The sequence below is a fragment of the Neovison vison genome, chromosome 1 (assembly GCF_020171115.1).
Source record: "Neovison vison isolate M4711 chromosome 1, ASM_NN_V1, whole genome shotgun sequence".
Taxonomy (NCBI): domain Eukaryota; kingdom Metazoa; phylum Chordata; class Mammalia; order Carnivora; family Mustelidae; genus Neogale; species Neogale vison.
Window position 1 is genome coordinate 110638719 of NC_058091.1, and position 14871 is coordinate 110653589.

The following is a 14871-nucleotide window of genomic DNA, read 5'->3' on the forward strand; positions in this document are numbered from 1 at the left end:
TATAAAGTAATGTGCTGCCAGGACAGAGCCCTTCTGTAGCCCTGCCATCCCATCCCCAGCAACTCTCTCCCTCATCAGGAGGACATTTTCACTGCCTCTTAACCTCCAAGGTTGTTTGCTACTATTTACTTACCCAGGTATATAGTATTCAGAGTGGGGGGGACAAGTATCAGAGAGCAGGATGAGGTCCTAGCTCACACAGACTTATTCTTCCCTCAGTTCCCATTTGGAGGAGTGGTGAATTAATCACCATCGCTACATCTGTCTTTGATAGAGACAAGTCTAACAAGTTAATAAGTCAGTCTTCTAAATTGTATGGACCACTGTATTTTTAAGCTAAACATAATCCTTATTAGAAACCCAAATATGGGGGCGCCTGGGTGGCTCAGTGGGCTAAAGCCTCTGCCTCCGGCTCGGGTCATGATCCCAGGGTCCTGGGATCGAGCCCCACATCGGGCTCTCTGCTCAGCAGGGAGCCTGCTTCTTCCTCCCTCTCTGCCTGCTTCTTTACCTACTTGTGATCTCTCTGTCAAATAAATAAATAAAATCTTAAAAAAAAAAGAAACCCAAATATGTGAGTGTAAAATTTACATTTCTAAAGAGAAAAAAAAAGTACACTACTCTTATTGAAATACTCATATACAAATCACATAAATTTTTCATTCCAAACCACAAAGGTAATCACTAATAGTGGTTTTAAAAAGCCTCGACTCTGTTAGGATTTTTATTTTTCTATCAGATGTCCTATGCTTATCCTGTAAGGAATTATATTCTTACTTGTTCAGTTTCTAAAGGTTAAGGCAAATGTTTTCACTGGAGATTTTGGGACATTGCAAACAATGTTGCACCCAAGGGTTCACGCCCGTCACTCACCTAAAACCAACCTCTGAGTTCTTTGTTGACAGCAGGTGGCACTAGGTATTGACTTCTTTCATCTCAGAGTTCTACTTGTTCTTGTCAGGTCACCTCAGATACATTCTAAAAAGTAAGGAAATAAATCAGAACTTGAAGATACCCCATAGGCAAGAGAGATCACCTATTGCTTAATAAATATCTAAGAAAGCATCTGATCCTCCTGAAAAACATGGGTTTTATTACCTACTCCAGTCCACAGTTCTGCAACAAATCAGCTAAATTTTATAGGCAGAATTAAGGAAGAACTACTGGGGTCTAAAATAATCAATGTGTATATGAGAAAGTATTACATGTTCATTATTCAAACCTGTTACTATGGAGTTAATAATTGTCATAATTTGTCTTATCGGGTTGCTCGTTAGATAAGACTTTGGGAAAACTCTCACAGCTTCTGTCATGGCAGAAACCTAAAAAGCAATTTATTGTAATCTTCTATTACCCTACCTGGTCCAATTTAGAAATATTTGGCAACATGCTGATCATTCTCAAATTGAAACAGAAAAATTAAGCAGCACTTTTTACTATTTTTTATTTCTTCATTTCATCTGACATTGTTTTAAAATAAAAATGAATGTGTTTTAGGAACCACTTAATACAATTAAAATTAATGCAATTAGTAAAACTGCTTTTTAGGTTTAAAGTTTACCAAGACACTATTATTATTTTTATTATATATATTATATGTATATAATATATATAATTATTATTAGTCCTTGACATTTCTCATCCTCACTTATTTCCCACTCCTTGCATGTTCTGACTTACAAATGACCCTAACATCCTGCCCCTGGTGTTCTTGGTTGTTCTCTTTCTCTCTCTCTTTCTCCCCTCCCCCTCCCTCTCTCTCTCTCTTATTCTTGACTTCAAATCCATTGCTGGGTAATAATTCTACCTACATTATTCACCACTGTTCTGTCCCGTCCCCTCATTTCCCCACCCTGGGAAGTCCTGGCAAAGTCCTCTCTCTCTCTCTCTCTCTCTCTCTTCAGCCATCACTTGTGAGAAGCCCCCACAAATCTGCATCATTAGGTCTCATCTCCTGCAAACACCTGACAGAGCTTTCCAGCTGGGTTAGCCAATCATCCTCAGTGTCACCAGAAGAGTTTTTCTGTCTGACCACCAAATCCGTCTTGTCATCTGAAGTAATTTCTACTTCTTATCTTTCTTAGTGACAGATTCCACTGCCATCAAGTCTTCCTTCAGCGACCCTGCTTTTTTCTTCCCCTGAACACCACCTGCTAGTGGGGAGGGTCAGTGAGACATTAAGAGCCTGGGATGTGGAGTCAAAGTTTGGCTTTGGGCCTCAGTGTCCTCATATGTAAACTGGGGATAATAAGATGTGCTCAGGGGATCATTTCATGTATAAAATTATAAAATGCTGTAGGTAATTGAAATTACTAAATAATTCTAGTCCAGGTCATCTTTGTCCATTAATCATTTTATTGCAGCATCCACCTTTTCTAATCTCTTCCACACAAGTTTATCTGATTCTTCTCTGCTTTTTGACCTTAGTCATGGACTTACTTGCTTAAAAAGAAAAAAAAAAAAATGCTATGACTCCTCATTACTTGCCCAATTCAGTGCATATTGGAATCCTTGGAATTCTAGTATCCCCGTCTATCAGTTGATTAACTTTCGAGGGTCATCACCCTCTACTCATTTATAGATAAAACATATACAGAACATAACGGATCCCATCCCTGATTCCTGGATATGGAAGCACACATTCTGTCCCTACTCTGCTGCTTGCACTTATTCACCTGGGCTCCCGTCCAGTCCCCGTCCTGTCTCCACCTTCACCAGCTGACATGGGAGCATCTTGGGAGCTCAACCCATTAAAAGCTGTCTCCTCAAAAAAAAAAAAAAAGCTGTCTCTTCCTTTAATCGTTCTTATTTCTCCCACAATTGCATGAGTGCTTTCTTCTTTGAACCTCTATAGACTTGCTTTGTGCTTCCCTTATTATGTATTGTTATTACATTTTACTGTTACATGTTATTATATCTCTTGGCTAGAATTCCAGCTCATTACAGATGAGTTACCTACTTTCAGACTCCTAAATCCCTTTCTCTGCATTGAGCCTAGTTGAATGTAGACCACTAGACACATGCTCTTTTGAAAATTTTTATTCTATATCATAAACATTGTAATGGGACCATTTGTATGAAGTACAATATACAATACAAAATACAACAATTGGTGTAAAAGCTTGTGAATGAAAACTTCAAAATGACTATGATAGTAATTCCTTATCTTTTATAATCATTTTATTCTCTCAAAATGCTGTTAGTTTACCTAAGTAGAATTTGAATAGACATTTTTAACACACATACTATTTTTGTTTTGTAGTTACAATTTGTGGCAGGAGCTTTCCTTCTTTAGAAATAAATCATTGCAATGTTGGAGGTAAGAAAAATAAGTATTTTTATAGCAAGTTCCTCAATTTCCCCAAATCTCAGCCCTGCATATACTTTTAGACCAGAGCTCCTCGAGGCTGTCTCCTAGCCACCTGTCAGGCTAGGACTGGTCCCAGGTATAAACAAATAGAGATTCTGAAGGCCTCAGGGCAGCTGGCAAGACAGGAGCATGTGGCCGGCAGCCTCCAGCCTACAGTAGTCTTGCCCGTTACCCTAGTGTGCCTCCAAATGTTATCATTTTCTACATGTGCCATGACCTGGAAAAGGTGATGAAGCACGGTTATCCTCAACAGTTCCTAAGATAATATAGAAAGGCAAATAAATGCAATGCTCTAGCCGTGTACCCAATATAAAACTTGTCTTACTTGAGGTTAGTAAATAGCCACTTAGAACTATTCCTCATAATTAAAGTTAGCTATAATTATTATTATTATTATTAATCTTTTTAACAGGTTGGAATTAGAGTGACCTTGTCTGCTAAACTGAAGTACAGGATTAAAACTAAGTTATCAGATTTTTTTCTAGGGTATATATGTATAAACACCATCCAGTCCTCAAACATGCAATGCAACACACATTGTCTGCTAATGAATTTAAAGTTTGTGGTTTGCTACCTCCAAGACTTAAAGATAATCTTTTGCAAGATATATAAATACCTCATTTACCACAACAACAAATGCTTGGTGATACTGTAAGATTCTCAGAGAATGGATCGAGAGTCTTGTTTGATTGGCACAGGTCTACGGACCACCTCCTCGAGCAGTGATTTTTCTAATTCCTTGGTTTCCTTGTGTTTAAAAAGAGAATAACAATTGTATCTACTTCATTCTTATTATGAGAATAAGATGAATTTAAAAATGTAATGCACTTGGAAGAGTGCCTAAGTCACAGTGATACATGATACGTACATATTGCTGTTACAATTTTACATTCTTTCAACTTGACACTGATAAAAACCATTTCTATGTGAGAAATGCTATTACAAAACATGTTCCATAAGCGCCCTTCTTTTCCCCTCAGACCTTAGCAGCACCCTGAATTCTTCCCATGGGTGTGTTCCCCTGCTGAAATTAGAGCTGTAAGCTATGTGAGCACAGAGACCAGATCTATCTCATTCACCTCTGCATCCCCCAGCACAAGGAATTCCCCAAACATAAGAATTAATGAATTGCCAACAAGTGAAATTTGAAATTAGGGTCATGCGTAGTGTATGGTTTTTTCCTCCCTCCTCTCCTCTCCTTTCCTTCCTTCCTTCTTTTCTTCATTCTTTCCTTCCTTCCCTCCTTCCTTCCTTTTTTTTTTCCCTGCATGCCAACTCTACGGTGTAGAATCAATTTCTCTTTAATGCTGAAATTCTAGCATAAGGGTGAAAACTAATTTTCCACATCAAATTGAGTTAAGCCCTGTATAATTTTTGCTATTTTTAAGAGACAGAAAATTAGTTTGAATAGACAGATTAACAGCTAATCACTAGGTAATTGCTACCTTGTTTTAAGACAGCATGCTAACTACATACTTGTGACTTCAAGTACAGTTGTATCTTACAAATGGGTTTTTATATCTTTGCACTAGAGATAGCAAACAGTGGGATCTTTCAGCTGATGAACAGAGTTGCTGTTGGCACAAAAAACAAGAGTCCTTCATATTGCCCTACAATAATGTGTTTTTATTTTGAGCATACAGAGTGATGTGAGCTAATTGTGTATTTTCTATTTATAAAATATACATTGAACTGGGAAAAAACCAAAAACACAAAAAACAAAAAAACTTAACCCAAGGCTCTCTCTTTACCTTATCTTTTTGTCTTGAGCTTTAGTTCCATCCACCAACTACCTTTTTGATAATACCAAGACGTGCTCAGATACTTCAAATTCAAAAACTATTTTCAGCATCTATCCTCCTAACCAATATCTTCCTCAACTGCTCTAACTGAAGCTGTGGCACAGCGGTCACTCTTCCTGGGCACCTGACTTTCATCTTTTATTTCTCTTTCTTCCTCACCTCCTGCATCCAGCCATGGAGCTGAGCCCATTCTCTGTCCTAGATAGATTTTTGAGTCCACTTGCTTCCCTTCCCATTGCTACTTCCCGTCATGTCATGCCCTTTCCCTAATTACTCCATTTAGATTGTCACAGGCCCCACCTTCAGTCTCACTTTCCTTCAATCCATTCCCCAAACTGTATGTATAGCATCCAACACATTATAATAAACTTCCCCTGCCCTTAAATTCAAACTCCTAGTTTCTTACCATTGTCACCCCTCCCCCTCCAGTAATTACCCACTTCTACTCATCCCCAACTTTGTACCATTTGTAGCCATTCTGACTGATTCCCAATTTCTCAGATATACCAGGTTCTCCTTGCTGCCTGGATCTTCCTGCATGTGGTTCCCAAGGCACACTTTCCCCTTCCTCACTGGCCAACTCCTAATTATCCTTGGACATCCCTTCTGGAAATCTGCTGCTGCTATACTCTCCCCCAAAGTACTCCTAGAGCAACCAGGACTTCTCAGATCATAGTGGGCATCCCAGTGTATTACAATTTCTCCTCTTATCGTCTCTCTCACCATCTTGGTAGCTAAGAGACCCTGATTATTTTTGTTCATTTTCTTTATGTGCTATATTTTACAAGGTGATAGGGACATTATGAGTGCTCAATACATATCTGGAGAATGAATGAATTCCGTAAGAATTCACTGAGAAGAGAAGAAAGTTTCCTACTACTGGGGACTTCATAAACCTAAGGTGGAAGAAAATAAATTCTTATTTAATATCTAGGCTGTTTTCCTTTTGGTATGGGCATAAATACACCTGTTTTCTGAACTAAACTCTTCAAAGATATAATCTTCAATGAAAGCCAAATGACCTTTGTTGAATTATTTAAACAGATGGGATTTGACATTACTACTAAAACACTGAAAATCCTACAGATTTGAAATTCTAAGTATATGATTCCCTTATCATCTTCCTTTCTTATTATTTGTGTACTGTGTTTCCATCTATAAGAAGCACAATGAATCCAAAGCACTATGAATTGATGGTGGAGGAATACAAATTTGTTGACCTCTTTAAGTTTGAAAAATTACTGTGATATTGTTAGTTTGTTTTGTTTTTGGTCTGGTTGAGGTAGGCCATACTGATTTTCATTAGGGAAATGGAAATTAACAATTGATCGCTGTGGTTGGATATATACAGATCACATTGGAGAATTCTGGACAGGGTTCCATGGACTCTTACCAAGTCAAACACAGCCCTACAAAACTCAACCTTTGTCAATACCTTGTACCTTGGAAACCCATTTTTGTTAATTTTTAAGTAAACTCTAGTAATTTAACCTATAGTAGGTTAACCTCCCTCTCTTACTTTTCCTAATTGAATATTGTTAACTTACTGCTCACTTAAACACATACATGCACACACTTAAACACTGTCCTCAGTACTTTGCAGAATCATCCTCATTTTCTGTCATCTTCAGTACTGAGGTAATGGAAAAATAGATCTTTTTTAAAAAAATACATATTGGGGTACCAGGTGGTGGGTATTATAGAGGGCACAGCTTGCATGGAGCACTGGGTGTGGTGAAAAAATAATGAATGCTGTTTTTCTGAAAATAAATAAATTGGAGGAAAAAAAATGGGAAAAAAAAATACATATTTTTTATTTATTTGAGAGAGAGAGTGCGAGCACAAGCAGAGGGCAGGAGCAGAGGAGGAGGAAGGTGCCGGCTCCACGCTGAACAGGGAGCCCTATGCAGGGCTGGATCCCAGGACCTCAAGGTCATGATCTCAGTGGAAGGGGGATGCTTAACTGATTGAGCCACCCAGGTGCCCCCAAAATAGAACTTTTGAAAGTATTTGGTAATTTTTGGCTTAAAAGATATGAGTATATCCATAGGCATCCACCTATCATTTGCTAGACTCCTAAGTACCAAGTGCTCTAGGAGTGAAACAAAACAGAAAAATTATTGTCTTCATGATGCTCACATTCTAGTAGGAAAAGGCAATAAATAAACTAATAATAATGATAATAATAATAATAGTACTGCAAAATAAGAAGGCTAGGAAAAAAGACACAGAAGTTACAAGTACAGCAATCGTTTTGGAGAAGACTAAAACAGAGGAAGATGTAGGAGTGTTTGAGAGAAGTCAGGAAATCCCTGAAAAGGCAAGATTTCAGCAAAGATGAAAGGCGGGGAAGCCAAAAACCATGCAGACATTTGGGCAAGAGAGGGAGGGCTATCCTAAAAAGAAAGAGCAAGTGCACGGGCTGGGCTCTGAGGTGGAAGCCCCCCTGGAAGATTGGAGAACCACCAACGGGGTCAGTGTGGGAGTGGGGGACGGCAGAATGTGGAAAGAGTGGAGGCTGGGGTAAGAGGCCAAGGCTGAAAGGCCTTGTAACTGAGGCTGGTTTTATCACTAAACGTCGTACTTACTGAAAAAGAAGAAATTTTATTTTTCTTCAAGTATTGTACCTTTAAAAAAAAAAAAAAAAAGCCCTGACCCATATTCCCTAGCTGACAGTTACTACTTCTGCCCACCTTAATTTTGAACCTCATCAGTTTCAGCTGCGACCTGAGAGAACATTTCACCCTATTGGCCCATCCGTGCCATCTAGTGGTTAACGCTTGCAATTACTAGAGTTTCTGACCACAACCGATGGTGGGGGAAGGGCGCAGTTTTAAAAAGGTGAATTTTTGGCAGAATAACAATAGGTGTGAAAAGCTTTCTGAAACCACAGAGGGGAATAAGGAAGTCTAGGGTGCAAATTGCTTCTTCATTGCTTTGTGTCAAGATTAAATCAGAAACAAAATTGAACGCTCTGGCAACCCGTTTTATGAAATGTATTTCAAATTTTATCAGTGGAACTAAGTTTAAAAACACAGAAAAAAATACAAGTGAAAGGGATTAAAAATAAAGAGTTAATGAGGGAGATTTTGAACAGAAGTTGGATGTGTAAAATGAACCCAAAAAAAGATAATTAGGTGTAACGGTACTAATAGGTTAATTGCTGGTGTATCTTCATTAAAAATGGACTAGTTGTTTTATATGGAATTGAATTATGTAATAAAATGTGCATGATGTAGTTTGTGAGTTTAACATTTATTATGATTTTCCTATTCTAAAGTAGTTTTGGTTGACATTTACAGAAACACAGGCGAATGTGACCTCGTGTGGAATATTTGGAGGATGACGATTAATTCTGTGTGGCTGATGCATAGGAGAATAAATAAGAGCCATAACTGGAATGCGAGCTTTGAGCTTGCTAGAAGGGCCTTTATTTATCACAGAGAACAGAGTTATCTTTATCCTGTCAGTACTGGAGAAGCATGGAAAGGTTTTAAGCAGCAAGTTATGGGATTAAGCTTCATTTTGGAGATTACTTTGTTAATATGGCATGAAAATTGGATTAAAGGTAGAAGATACTAGAGAGTAAATAGTTCCACTTTATACCCAGTTCTTCAGCTCAGAAGAAAGCAGGCATCATGCTTAACCCCTCAGTCCTTCATTCGCCATGTTATTTAGTCTACTACTTTCTAAATTTACCTTGTTCCCACCCTTTCTTCGTCTTTAAACATCCTACATAAAGCCACCATCATTTCATCACTGAAGCACTACGCTCACCTCTTCCATTGTCTTGCCCTACCTACTGCTTCCGTTCACTGTTACCCACAGAAAGCAAACCAATCTTCTTAAAGTTAAAAATTGAATTATGTTGAACTTTTGTTTAACCCTTCAGTAGCTGCAAAGCCCTGTAGGCACTAATGTTAGCCTGTCTCCCAGCCCATCATTACTCCACACTTCTCTTAAAATTGTTCCCTCCAGCTCCACTGGTCTCGGGCCCCAACCTCTTCTCCGCTTCCAGGCTTTTGCAAATACCATTCACTCTACCCAGATTGCTTGCTGCCCCTGGTACAGTCAGTCACAATCAAGTGTCGCTTTCCTCCAGGAAGACTTCTGTTCTTTAAAGTTTAGATTGATGTAACATTCTGTACTTCCTATTTGCAGAGGTTATCATAGTTATACTCAAGTAATGGTACATGTAATTGTTTGACCTCTGCCTCCTCCCTTTGATTGAAAGCTCCATGAGACAGAGAGTGCTGCTCTCTTCCACCATTGATTCTCCCTAGAACAGAGCCTGGCATGTGTCAGGTCAATGCCGAATGAACCAATGAGGTTGTTCCCCTCATTCAACTGGAATAGGATGGTTGCTTGGGTAAACAATGAAATTAGAATCATCGTAAGTTAACGAGAAGAGAACAATCCGTAGAAGATGAATCTGATGGTTTCAGTTATGGTCACAAGATTAGAGACACCATTAACAGAGTTAGGGAATACAAGGAGAGGAAACAAGCAGCATTATGGAGAAAATGGTAGGAGTTGAAATGTAGGCAGACTGACTCCGAGATTTCTTTGGAACAGAAAGAACAAGCAGTAAGTGTCACTCAGCATTTGGATATGCCAGTCTCATGTTCAAGAAAGACATCTGAACCAAGGAAAACACATATGTGTTGCCAATACACAACTGGAAGCAGAGGATGTACATCAGGGCTTGACTGCAACATAGCAAGTAAGAGCTGGGATCAGAAGCCAAACTGATCACATTCTTACTGTGGCTCCAACATTTGCTAACTTTTCCTTCTTCCTACTAATTCCCCTTCATTGTCATTAATCTGGGCACCACCTAGCTGTGTAGCAGTGACTGACCTCCCCCCCCACCCACCCCACAGTCTTAACTCTGGACTTTGTCTTTTCTTCCTGACACCATCACCCCTCCTCTCAGGAGACACTTCCCTGGCCTCGTTGGCCATATAGCAGGAGGTTGGATGGGATAACAGGGCTGGAAGCATCTGCTCTTCGTGGGGTGGGGATCAGACAAAAATGGGCAAAGTGGTTCCCAGTTTGCTAATCTCTGTGGTCAGTGTGGAAGTGGGTGGTTGCATGTTCTTGGCTGGTGGTAACTGCTGCCTCCCTTAATTTAGTTTTCTGCTATTTCTATTCTTGCGATATTGTTGGAGGGAGCCCTGTGGAGGGGCTGTCCCTACCTTCGCTTGAGTCGAACCATTTTGGGGTGATTTTTTAAAAATTTAATTATTTTATATTTTTGATTTATGGTGACTCCACCTCTATTCATCAGCACCACTCCCAGGCCAGACTCAGTGGCAAATCCTGGTCTTGGGTCCTAGGAAAGGGCCAGGCTAGCTTGAGCCCCCTGCCCCCTGTGACAGCCTGGACAGATAACACAAGATAATGGTTTAAACATGTGGACATTTTAGAACTGAAAAGGACATTGCAGATGAACTATCCCACCTCCTACCTCTTTAAAGATGATGGCACTAAGGCCCTCAAATACAAGGATTATCTGAAGTGGTGGAGGTATCAGCAGGACTAGATTCTAGAATCCTGACTCAGTAGCCTTTGCTTTGACTTCCTGCATATCTTCTTGGTTACTTCCAATTATTCAAGATGATTGCTCTCATGCTGAGTTAATAGTCTAGGTTCTCATTAAAATACTTAGGCAGCAGTTTCCAATTTAGGGAGTCTTTGCTTGGTGATGGTTTAGCAGTCATTTCGACCTTTACCAGACCCATTTTCATAAAATGTCTCCACCTTACCCCACCGGAGATCTCCTGAAGCCTAAACCTAATGTTCTCATCTTGGCATTACTCACTGGACTGTCTCCATAGTGCTTTATACTCTGACTTCTCCCTCCTCCTTGAGAATACTTTCTTTGGGGTCCTAGAAAGCTATTCTCTGTCAGGCCTCCATAAGACACTTGGACAGTTCTTCCTTGGTCCTGTCCTTGGTCCCCGTGTCTTTTGCAGAATCATCTTATGCCCTGCTTTTTCCTTTGTTAAATACTTTCCCTAGATGATTTCAATGTATTAATAATAGTGGTAACAGTGAACCCTTATTAAAAGTCTTATATGCATGGACTCATTTAATCTTCCCCAATAATCTTATGAGGTAGAGATTAGTAGTCTCTTTTACCATATGGGAAACAGGCAAGAGAGAAGTCAATAATAATAATTATTGTTATTATAATAATTATTATTATTTTCAGATTCTAAACATTCTTTTTATTACATGTTTGTTCTCAAGGGGAGTCATCACCACTCCTCCCCCTTCAGGAGCCAAGTGTGCCCTTTAGGCCTCTTTAACTTATGCACGCTGTTGTAGAGGGCAGAATGGCTCAGGCTAGCCTGGCCCTTTCCTAGGACCCAAGACCAGGATTTGCCACTGAGTCTGGCCTGGGAGTGGTGCTGATGAATAGAGGTGGAGTCACCATAAATCAAAAGTATAAAATAATAAAATTTTTTAAAAATCATCCAAAAATGGTTTGACTCAAGCGAAGTAGGGACAGCCCCTCCACAGGGCTCCCTCCAACAATATCGCAGGAATAGAAATAGCAGAAAACTAAATTAAGGGAGGCAGCAGTTACCACCAGCCAAGAACATGCAACCACCCACTTCCACACTGACCACAGTGATTAGCAAAGCGGGAACCACTTTGCCCATTTTGTCTGATCCCCACCCCACGAAGAGCAGATTCTTCCAGTCCTGCTACCCCAGATAAAGAAAATATTGTTTCAAGACTGTAATTTCTGAAATTGTATTCTTCTCCACTAATAGTTATAATGTATCCTAATGAGCTCATAAATTCTGAAATAAAATCAGTATCTGTAGATTATGATTATCATGGATTAAATAGTATATTCTCAAAGGAAGGAATCTCTCCCTGGGAGTCACACTCATATATATACATATATATGTATATGTGTATGTATATGTATATGTATATACACACATATATATTAGGTACATATATATACACATATATGTCTACACACATATACATACATATATATTAGGTACTTTTTGGGGGGTCTATTTACTTATTAAATGTATTTATACATTGAAATATTGCTTCATTTATTTATTCAACTTTGAACAACTTCTGTGTGTCAGACAAACCATTAGGTGCAAGATACTGAGATGAGAAGATAACAAGATGCCAGGCAGCTGAGGAACACAAATATATGAGCATATGCGTGGCAGTGCTGTATTAAAAAGTACAAGAGTAGGGGCTCCTGGGTGGCCCAGTGGATTAAAGCCTCTGCCTTCAGCTTAGGTCATGATCGCGGGGTCCTGGGATGGAGCCCTGCATCAGGCTCTCTGCTTAGCAGAAAGCCTGCTTCCTCCTCCCTCTCTCTGCCTGCCTCTCTGCCTGCTTGTGATCTCTGTCAAATAAATAAATAAATAAATAAAATCTTACTTTAAAAAAAAAGTACAAGAGCAGGTGTGTCCAGAGCAAAGACTGGTATGTTCTTTCTAGGAGCAAGGTGTGAGGTTTAATGCAGAACAGAGGATAGACAGACTTTACAAGTCTTTGGCTTCCTATTAAAATATTTCTGGTATACCTCTGTTATTCTTGGGATTCCCTTTAACTTTCTCATCTCAGGAATTAAATTGAGTTTTTGAAAATATGAAGGCCAAAAGATCAAATCAGTTCATTTTCATATGATGTAGTGTGATTGACATCATTGCTCTTGTATGAAGAATAAGAAGTTACATATTCTTGCCTTTTATGTTTATTTCCTCTTAACACTTAGAGCTAATAATTTTAATATGGCTTTCAGTTCATTGGAAATAATTTTATTGCACAATATTTCACAACATAAATATTGGAAAGATTTTTTTATACGCTTGCATGTAATGTTCAATTTATAAGCAAATTCAAATGACTTTTTAAAAAAAGTCTCCAGAGTAAGCACTCTCCAAAGAAAGAACATTTTTGTGGAGATTTCATAGATAATGAAATGAAACCTGGTGGGTTTTTTGTTTATGAAGACATCGCTAACATCTCAGTAAAGAATATACTTTAAAGAAAATGAAAGAGTTCCACAGATAGATGCATTTGAGGACTGTTTATTGCCAATATTTAGAAAAACAAACACCGCTGGCATTCAACTCCCTCTGTTTCAAACTGCAGCACCTTATGAAATATGCCCAGAGGATTATCTGATGTCGATGGTGTGGAAAAGGACCCCAGCGGGTGACTTTGCATTCAACCAGTGCCCACTGAATGCCACAGGTAAAGTATCATGACCCACCGAAACCAAATGAGGATCGCCATCCACAAACAGCATGCTATGTTGGCTTATGAAGTCATCCCTTTGTCCTATATCCGTCAATAAATCTAATAAGCAATTAATAATAAAGCAATTTTAGTAAAGTGCTTTGTAGATGGAGCCAATGAAGAGACCTAGAAATTCTTGCAAATGCAATGGTTTCTCCGTGTGATTCACACGCACTATAAAAATAATCAGTGTAATATTTTCATATGCCTGTCTTCTAAGGCAGGAAAAGGTACAAACCCTTTAGTTCTTCAACCCGCCTCCCAATTATGTGATGCCTTCTAGCATCTCCGGCATAAAGCTTCTCTCTGTTCTTTGTGACACACAGGCACCACTAGCAGACGCTGCTCGCTCGGTCTTCATGGAGTGGCCTTCTGGGAACAGCCGAGCTTTGCAAGATGCATATCAAATGAGTACAGACACTTGCAGCATTCAGTAGGTGCAAAGCCAGCTTTAGTACTTGCTCTGTTTATTTTTTCCTAATGATCACTGTGTGAGAATTTAACCTTCTGCTTTATAATCAAATCAGCCAAAATCTCTGAAAAAATGCCTGAAGGAAAAAGTGATATGACAGAAAGCTAATTTTTAGAAGTCCGTGCTAAACTGCTTCATTCCTAGGGTTTGGGTTTTTATGGTTTCTGCTATTTAAATGAAAGAATTCCTTGTCGAATGGGGACAAGCCGTGAGCAAAATTTGTTATTCAGTTTTTATCTATAGGAGTTACATTATATATCATGATTAGCACAGATCCGTGTTGAATAGTATATAAGACTTACTTCAAAATACCATACATTTTAAAATTATATTCTTTTACATTTTATATTTAAGATATGATAAGCTGTGTCACTTAGGTATCAAATTTCTCATTGCATTTTGACGTTAAGATATTGAAAAAATGACAATGTTATTGCACCAGAGAATATTAATTACTTGGAAAAGATGAAGTGGGCCAAATTTAAAAAAAAAAAAAAAAAGCCCCTATGTTCCCACACATCATTGAATTATTCACAAAATACGATGTATGAATATTCTGAGCACAGATGAATTTCACTTGGTATTTTACAAGTGCAAGCCATTGTCATTATTGGAGACTGCTGCTATCTCATCCTGACAATTGGGAGGAACTTCATCAAGGAATAAACATTGAATAAACATTGTGGAATTTATAACAATATGATCATGAGCCAGCTGGAAAGTTGAACATTGACAGGGTTGATGTTTAGTTAAAAAAACTTTAACTTTTGTTGTGCTTACGTTTTCTTTTAATTTTTTACTGGCACTCAAAAATATGCATAATTCTTAAAAAATAAAAAAATCCCAAAGAGGATTCTTGCTTGGGGATGGAGATTTAGCTCATACAATAATAATCCATATTGATGAAGCAAATATATTCGATTATCAAAAAAAAC

General features: G+C 38.7%; 1 protein-coding gene across 3 annotated transcripts in view; it reads left to right on the forward strand.

Moving 5' to 3' along the window:
* ADGRB3 (adhesion G protein-coupled receptor B3) overlaps positions 1-14871 on the forward strand; it is a 731117-nt gene that overhangs the window by 314486 nt on the left and 401760 nt on the right. For all 3 annotated transcript variants that reach the window (XM_044253842.1, XM_044253861.1, XM_044253851.1), the window contains 2 exons: positions 13318-13419; positions 13791-13897. In XM_044253842.1, coding sequence (XP_044109777.1) covers positions 13318-13419; positions 13791-13897 — 209 coding nt within the window. The remainder of the gene's footprint in view (positions 1-13317; positions 13420-13790; positions 13898-14871) is intronic.